An 8280-nucleotide genomic window follows, 5' to 3' on the forward strand; every position below is an offset into this window, starting at 1 on the left:
TTCCTGCACCCCTCGTGTGCTCTCACCCAGCCGTGCACAGTGGCGTGAGCTCCCGGGGGGGCTGCCCAGGGCTGCAGCCTTCACCGGGCATCCGGGCTCAGCCACAGTTTGTCTCGGCAGGGTCCATCCCGGGATGCTGCACGGAGCTGAGCACTGAGGTGGGCGCCATGGGGCGTGCGTCGTAGCCCCCCCGCTGTGACACCCCCACCCCACCCCCTGCGCGTGGCACCGGTGGCGGAGCCCACTCGGTCGGTGCTGAGCGCTCCTTGATGGAATTGCGGTGAATGGAACAGAAGCCCAGCACCCTGGACCCGCTGTCGGAGCCAGAGGACACCCGGTGAGTCCCCGACCTGCGCCCACATGAGCACTGCCCCTGCTGCCCCTGCACCACCGTGCCCCATGTGTCCCCGTGTGTCCCCATACCCTGTGCGTGCCAATGCCCTATGTGTTTGTGCATCCCCGTGTGGCCGTGCAGATGTCCATGCGCTGTGCATGCTAATGCCATGTGTGTCCCCATGTCCGGTGTATCCTCATGCCCTCTGTGTCCCCACACGTCCCTGTGTGGCCGTGTCCGTGTCCGCGCCCTGTGTGGCCCCACGTGTCCCCACGCCCTGTGCACGCCAGCGTCCTCCCTGTCCCCATGCCCAGTGTGTCGCCGTACCCAGTGCATACTCATGGCTTGTGTGTCCCCAAGTGTCCCCGTGCGTCCCCGTGCCCCCTGTGTCCCCCTGCATCCCTGCACGGTTGTGCCTGTGTCCGTGCCCGGGGTGTCCCCCTGCACCCCACGCCCCCGCGTCCCCCACTCGTGTCCGTGCCCCCTGCGTCTCCCCGCGGGGGCCTCTCCCAGCCGCCCCCTTCCCGGCCGGGGCCCCTTGGGCCACCCTGTCCCGGGGCTATTTCGGGAGGGCCGCCGGCTCTCACGTGCCCCGGGGGGAGCCAGGCCCGGGGTCACCTTGGGCTGGAGCCTGGGACCCCCCCGCCCTGTGCCGCGCCCCTGGGTGCGGGACCCCCCCCCCCAGCCGCCCGCAGGTGCCCATCCCCGCGGCGTCGGGCCCCCCCCCCCCCCCGGCCCGGCCGCACCAAGCCCCTCCGCCAATGGGCTGGTGCCGTGCGGGCGAGGCGCGGACCCCCGCCGCCAGCCATTGGCTGAGCCCCTCTGATGTCACTTCCCCGCTGAGCCAAAAGGACATTTTGTCTTTGACTGTAAATGAGCCCCTCCCCCACTCTCTCCCCTCCCCCAGCCTTTCCCTGCCCCTCCCCCACCCTCCACCCCTTCCCTTCCCCTCCTCCACCGCCCACCCTTTCCCTTCCCTCCCCCCCCCCCCCCCAGCCCCGCCTGAGCCCCCCCCCCCCCCCCCCCTCCATTCCCGCGCGACGCCGTGTCCCGGGTGGGGGGTCCCCAGCGCCCCCCGCCTCACCCTGCACCCCTGGCACCCCACTGCCCGTCCCCGCCCCTGGCATCGCCCCTGCCCGGGACCCCCGGGGTGAGGGGTGCCCCGCTGCGGGTGGGGGGCGGTCCCGGGCTGTGGGGGGCTTTGGGGGGCCGTGGGGCTCGGTCCCAGCCCGGTCCCCTCCCGCAGGTGGCTGGATGGGAAGCGCAAAAGAAAGAGCAGCCAATGTTTGGTGAAGAGCAGCATGTCAGGTACGGGCTCCCCCCGGGACCCCCCCGCCGGGCACCCCCGGGGGTCCCCTGGGTGCTCCAGGACCCTGTCGGGCACCCTCGGGTCCCCCGGGCACCCCGCGTCCTCACCGGGTTCCGCAGGCGCCGCGTGTCCTGCCTGCATCCTGCGGGCACCCCCGTGTCCCTGGTGGGCACCCCGGGGTCCCCAATGACTCCCCTGGGTCCCCCAGGGTCCCATGGGCACCCCCGTGTCCCTGGTGGGCACCCCGGGGTCCCCAATGTCGCTGCTGGGTCCCTCGGTGTCCCACCGGCACCCCCCAGGTCCCCAATGTCGCTGCTGGGTCCCCTAGGGTCTCACGGGCACCCCCATGTCCCTGGTGGGCACCCCGGGGTCCCTAATGTCTCTACTGGGTCCCCCAAGGTGCCATGGGCACCCCCATGTCCCTGGTGGGCACCCCGGGGTCCCCGATGTCTCTACTGGGTTCCCCAGGGTCTGCTGGGTACCCCATGTCCTTGCCAGGCCCCCCAGGGTCCCACGGGCACCCCACTCTCCTGCCTTCCCCCCCCGCCTTCCAGCACCCCACATCCCTGCTGGGTCCCACGGGCACATCCCCAGCGGGGACCCCAAGCACCCACGTCCCCGTGGGGTGCCCGTCCCCCTCCGGGCCGGTGCTATCGGGCCCGGCAGCACCCTGGGGTGGGAGATAAGGGGGGCCCGGCCGGGCGCTGCCCCCCAGCCCTGCCCCATTCCCCAGCGGGGAGCGGCCGGCGCCGGCGGGATCCTGCCGGGTGGGAGGAGGGGCCGGTGGAGGGACCCGGGCGGCCGGCTCTCAGCCCATCCCCCCCCCCGCACCCCTCCCCGCTCTCGGGGTGGGGGGAGGACCCGGCCCTCCCCCCCCCCCCCCGCATCCGGCACCCTCAGGGTGGGCTCTCAGGGCTCCCACGCTTGGGTTCGCTCCATCTCGGGGGGGGTGTGGTGGTGTGGGGAATCCCGGGGTGCTGGGGACACCCCACCGTGCATCGTGGGTGCTTTGTGCCTCAGTTTCCCCATAAAGGGGGGGGGGGGGCGCTGGTTCCTGGGCTGCCAGCCTGGGGGACCCCGGACAATAGCGGGGACAGTGGGCCATTGTGTGCTGGGGGGGACGGGGACACCCCCCCTCAGCCAGCCGGATAAAGGGAGCTTTATTGCTGCGGGGGGCTCAGGCAGCCCCCGCCCCCCCAGCCCCCCATTCCCCCAGTTTTAACTCTTCCCATGCCGGGGCTGCCCGCAACAGGGCGGTGGGCAGTGACAGGGCTGGGGGCAGCTGCTGCCGCAGAGGGAAACTGAGGCACGGAGCGGTGGGCGCGGCGGTGGCAGCAGCGGGGCTCACTGGGGGGGCGTCCCTGACGCGTGGCGCCCCGCAGGGTACATCCCTAGTTACCTGGACAAAGATGAACAGTGCGTGGTGTGCGGGGACAAAGCCACCGGCTACCACTACCGCTGCATCACCTGCGAGGGCTGCAAGGTGAGAGGGCAGGGGGGCGGGCAGGGGGGGGGGTAAGCGGGGGCGGGGGGGGGGGGGGGGGCTCACCGGGGCTCATCGTCCCCCCCCCGCCACTGTCCCCAGGGCTTTTTCCGTCGGACCATCCAGAAGAACCTGCACCCCACCTACTCCTGCAAGTACGATGGCTGCTGCGTCATCGACAAGATCACCCGCAACCAGTGCCAGCTCTGCCGCTTCAAAAAGTGCATCTCCGTGGGCATGGCCATGGACCGTGAGTGCGGGGGGCACCGGCGGGGCGCGGGGCTGCCGCCGTGGGGACGGCTTGGGGGGTCCCGGCACGGCTGGCGGCGGGTTGGGGTGCCTGGTGCAGCTGCCGGAGCGGGCTGGGGGTGTCGGGGCGGTGGGTCGGGGTGCGGGGAGCCTTGGGGGGCTGACGGGGCCGAGGGGGGGGGGGGTGTTGTCCCGGCAGTGGTGCTGGATGACTCGAAGCGGGTAGCGAAGCGGAAGCTGATCGAGGAGAACCGGGAGCGGCGGCGGAAGGAGGAGATGATCAAGTCGCTGCAGCATCGCCCCAACCCCAGCGCGGAGGAGTGGGAGCTGATCCACGTGGTGACGGAGGCCCACCGCAGCACCAACGCCCAGGGCAGCCACTGGAAGCAGAAGCGGAAATTCCTGGTGAGGGCACGGGGAGAGGGATGGGAGGGGGGGGGGGAGGAGACCACCACCACCGCCACCACCACCCCGGGACGCCCTCCGCCCTGGCATGGTGTCAGCTGAGCACCCGCACGCTCGGTGCACGTGTGGCGGGCAGTGCTCACCGTGCCCCCGCGCCAGGGGTTTGGGACGTCGCTGGGTGTCCTTGAGCTTGTCACCCCCCCCAGAGAGGGGTTAAGGGGTGAGCGGTGACCGAAGGGGACAGCTGTGCCCTGCTGGGTGGCCCTGTCCCCACGGCAGCGCTGGCACACAGCTCCCTCTCCTGGCTGCTGCCCTGCACCCACAGCCCTGCCTCGGTTTCCCCCCCCCGCACTGCGATGGGGGTCTTGGGGTGGGCGGGGTGGGGGATACAGCCACGCTCCCCTCTCCCAACCCCGCCATCTGTCCCCACAGCCCGAGGACATCGGCCAGTCGCCCATGGCCTCCATGCCCGACGGGGACAAAGTCGACCTGGAGGCGTTCAGCGAGTTTACAAAAATCATCACCCCGGCCATCACCCGCGTGGTCGACTTTGCCAAAAAACTGCCCATGTTTTCGGAGGTAAAGAGGGTGGCGGGGGTTGGGGGTCGGTGGGGGGGGGGGTGGGGGTGGGCTGCAGCGGTTCCCCACCCGCTGCTGACGCCGTCGCCCCCTCCCCAGCTGCCTTGCGAAGACCAGATCATCCTGCTGAAGGGCTGCTGCATGGAGATCATGTCGCTGCGGGCGGCCGTGCGCTACGACCCCGAGAGCGAGACGCTGACGCTGAGCGGGGAGATGGCCGTCAAGCGGGAGCAGCTCAAGAACGGCGGCCTCGGCGTCGTCTCCGACGCCATCTTCGACCTGGGCAAGTCCCTCTCTGCCTTCAACCTGGACGACACCGAGGTGGCCCTGCTCCAGGCCGTGCTGCTCATGTCCTCAGGTAGCCGCATCGGTGTCTGCCCCCCGCCCCCGGGGGGCTGGTGAGGGGGGGGGGGGGGGGGGGGAATGGGGTGGGCAACCTGGTGCGTGGGGAACCATAGGGTGCGTGGGGTGGGCACCGCCGGTGCGCAGAGCCCGCGGCATCTTGGGGGTGTGTTGGTGCCCAGAACCCTCAGTGTCCTGGGGGTGCATGGGGTGGGCAGCCTGGGGAAACTGTGCCCCCTGGCTTTGAGGGTGTGGGCACCCTGGTGCGTGGGGAACCATAGGGTGCGTGGGGTGGGCACCCCCGGTGCGCAGAGTCCCCAGCATCTTGGGGGTGCGTTGGGTGGGCGCCCGGGTGTCCAGAACCCTCAAGTGTCTTAGGGGTGCGTTGGGTGGGCACCCTAATGTCAGAGCCCCCAGTATCCTGGGGGTGCATGGGGTGGGCACCCTGGGGAAACTGTGCCCCCTGGCTTTGAGGGTGTATGGGGTGGGCACCCTGGGGTCCGTGGGGTTGGGCAGCTTGATGCCGTGAGCCCTCAGAGGTGGGCACAGCCGGGAGCTCGCAGGGTGGGCGCTGAAGTGCTGAGACCCTACAAGCTGAGGGTGCAGGGGGTGGGCACCCAAATGCCCCTGGGGAGCTGTGCTGGGGGAATGGGGGGTGAGCACCCTAATTCCCAGTGCCCTGGGGAGCTGTGCCAGGCTGGAAGGGGTGAAACGGGTGGGCTCCCCAATGCCCAGGAGCCATGGGGTGGGCACCCCAATGCCCAGTGCCGCAGCAGCCTGGGGGTGCAACAGGTGGGCACCCCAATCCCTAGGAGCCACGGGGTGGGCACCCTAGTGCCCAGTGCCGCAGCAGCCTGGGGGTGCAACAGGTGGGCACCCCAATCCCTAGGAGCCACAGAGTGGGCACCCCAGTGCCACAGCAGCCTGGGGGTGCAGTGGGTGGGCTCCCCAGTGCCCAGGAGCCACGGGGTGGGCACCCCAATCCCCAGTGCAGCAGCAGCCTGGGGGTGCAACGGGTGGGCACCCCAATCCCTAGGAGCCACAGGGTGGGCACCCCAGTGCCACAGCGGCCTGAGGGTGCAGTGGGTGGGCTCCCCAGTGCCCAGGAGCCACAGGGTGGGCACCCCAATCCCCAGTGCTGCAGCAGCCTGGGGGTGCAACGGGTGGACTTCCCAGTCCCTAGTGCAGCAGCAGCCTGGGGGTGCAACAGGTGGGCACCCCAATCCCTAGGAGCCATGGGATGGGCACCCCAGTGCCACAGCGGCCTGGGGGTGCAGCGGGTGGGCTCCCCAGTGCCCAGGAGCCACGGGGTGGGCACCCCAATCCCCAGTGCTGCAGCAGCCTGGGGGTGCAACGGGTGGGCACCCCAATCCCTAGGAGCCACGGGGTGAGCACCTTGATGTCCCGGGGAGCCACGCCAGGCTGAAGGGGGGGGTCTACAGGGCAGGCACCCCAACACCCAAGGCGGGGGGGGGGGGGGGGCCCGTGTGGGACACGCAGCCTTGCGGGAGGGCGAACGCCCTCGATCCTGGATGCCGGACTGTGTGTGCCCGCAGACCGGACGGGGCTGATCTGCGTGGAGAAGATCGAGAAGTGCCAGGAGACGTACCTGCTGGCCTTCGAGCACTACATCAACTACCGCAAACACAACATTCCCCACTTCTGGCCCAAGCTGCTGATGAAGGTGACGGATCTGCGGATGATCGGCGCCTGCCACGCCAGCCGCTTCCTGCACATGAAGGTGGAGTGTCCCACCGAGCTCTTCCCCCCCCTCTTCCTCGAGGTCTTCGAGGACCAGGAGGTGTAGGGCTGCCACCCCCCCCACCCCCCACCCCGTGCCCACCTCCCACCCCTCCACCCTGCTCTGCCTCTCCCTGCCCCCACCCCCCCCTCAAAAAAAATTTTTTTCTTATCCCTGCCCCAACCCCCAAGGGGCGAGGGCAGGGGGGTGCTGTGCCCAGGGTGGGGGTCCCGCTGTGCCCCCCACGGCTGCCCCCTCCGCCGCGCCCCCCCGCGCCCCAGGACTTGACGAATTTTGTTTGTTTGCACAGGGAAGGGCCCCGACGGTCGAGCGTTTCCTTTATTGTCCTTCTCTTCTTAGATTATTATTTTTTAAGCATTTATTTCCCTCCCTGAGAGGCTAAAATATTAAACTAACTGCACTTTGGAAGGAGAGAGGAGGAGGAGGAGGAGGAGGAGGAGGAGGAGGAAGAGCAGAGGAGAGGAGGGGGCTCTGGGCTGCACAGGGAGAGGCTGCCCCGGCCAGGGGGGGCCGCGGCCACATGCACTTTTGGCTGGGCAGCAGCAGGGGGGCCGGGGGGGGGCCAAGACACCCCCCCCCCCCAATAGCAGGGTGGGGCGCACAGGGGGCACAGCAGCGGCGAGGGGGACCCCAGCCCATGGAGGTGCAGGGCTGGTGGATGCCCCCCCCCCCCCTCCTCCAGCCTGCTGGCCTCTGGGGCTGCCCCGGCTGGGGTGGCCCCCCCCGCCCCCCCATCCCACCCCCCCCCTAAATTCGGGGCCAGATTTCGGGGCTTTGGTTTTCTCTTTTTTTTTTTTTTTTTTTTGGGCTGAGAGGAGACGATTTTGTGCCAAGCGCCGGCAGACGGTGGGCGCTGCGGGACGCGGGGGGGGTGGGGGCCGTGGGGACCCGCTGCAGCCGCCCCCCCCACACCCCCACCTTTTCCGTTGTCCTTTTTCTGTTGTTTTCCCCCCTCGTCTTTGTGGGTTTATTTGTCGTGTCCGTCAGGAGTTACAATGGCCCCGGAGGCACCGGCGGGGTAGGGGGGCAGCGGGTGCCCCCCCTGGGACCCCACACGGCCCCCACTGCACTACTGCCCTGGCCCCCCCCCGGCAGCAGCACTTTGGGGGGGCTGCACCCCCCAACCACCCCCCCTGCTCCCGGGGTGGGGGGGGGGGGGGCCTGCGCTGCAGCAGGGGCCAGTGGGAGGCCTGGGGGGGGGGCCCGGGGGGGGGGGGATCCCGGCTCGGCGGGGGGGTAGGGCTGTGGCGGGGGCACCCGGGAATGGTTTTATCACCTTTTCCCCCCCCCCCCCAATTTAGGTTTGTGAATTTTTTCTTACCTCAGGCGGAGGCCGAGGGGGGGCGCGGGCCGGGGGGCGGCCGGCGAGGCAGGCAGCCTGCCGGGGCCCACCTAAGCTAATATATATATATATATATAAATATATATAAAATATATAATTTTTGTAATTAAAAAAAAAAATCTTTTTACGGGTCGTTTAAAAGCAGAAATCCCAACACGAGACACTACCCCCCCACCCCGGGCACAGGGGGCCAGGCCGGGCTCCCCACCACACCCCGGCCCCCCCCCCCCCCACCATGGGGGTCGTGTCCGGGGGCCCTGCCGGACCCCCTGCAGCCGGGTCGGGGGGTGCAGTGGGGCTGTGGCGTGGCAGGGCCGTGACACCCAGGGGTGCCCTCGCAGCCGGGGGGGGTTGGGGGTGGGGTGGGGGTCGCAGTGCCCTCAGCCCCTCGCAGCAGGGCCGGCTTTGCAGCGTGGTGCAAAATGTCTTAAAACTCTCACCCCGGGTGCCCGGCACAGGGGGGGGTCCCGGCACA

General features: G+C 69.8%; 1 protein-coding gene across 4 annotated transcripts; it reads left to right on the plus strand.

Annotated features, from left to right (window-relative positions):
• The first annotated feature begins 270 nt into the window (after positions 1-270).
• Positions 271-6509, plus strand: THRA (thyroid hormone receptor alpha). 4 transcript variants are annotated; one of them, XM_086478082.1, is made up of 8 exons: positions 271-337; positions 1581-1655; positions 3009-3126; positions 3229-3376; positions 3575-3780; positions 4213-4359; positions 4459-4717; positions 6258-6509. In XM_086478082.1, the coding sequence occupies exons 1-8, from the start codon at positions 285-287 to the stop codon at positions 6506-6508; spliced, it is 1257 nt and encodes a 418-aa protein (XP_086334208.1). In that variant the 5' UTR covers positions 271-284; the 3' UTR covers position 6509. The 4 variants fall into 4 exon arrangements, with proteins under 4 accessions (XP_086334208.1, XP_086334209.1, XP_086334207.1 ...); XM_086478083.1 differs by having other exon boundaries at positions 1581-1642; positions 3026-3126; XM_086478081.1 differs by having other exon boundaries at positions 1581-1637; positions 2979-3126.
• The last annotated feature ends 1771 nt before the right edge of the window (positions 6510-8280 follow it).

Source organism: Leptosomus discolor, chromosome 25 (genome assembly GCF_034619465.1).
Source record: "Leptosomus discolor isolate bLepDis1 chromosome 25, bLepDis1.hap2, whole genome shotgun sequence".
Taxonomy (NCBI): domain Eukaryota; kingdom Metazoa; phylum Chordata; class Aves; order Leptosomiformes; family Leptosomidae; genus Leptosomus; species Leptosomus discolor.

Coding starts and splice junctions, on each gene's coding strand:
- THRA (XM_086478081.1), top strand. CDS start 285: ATGGAACAGAAGCCCAGCACCCTGGACCCGCTGTCGGAGCCAGAGGAC. Junction 1,638..2,978: donor TGTTTGGTGAAGAGCAGCAT/GTCAGGTACGGG, acceptor CGGCGGTGGCAG/CAGCGGGGCTCACTGGGGGG. Junction 3,377..3,574: donor CGTGGGCATGGCCATGGACC/GTGAGTGCGGGG, acceptor TTGTCCCGGCAG/TGGTGCTGGATGACTCGAAG.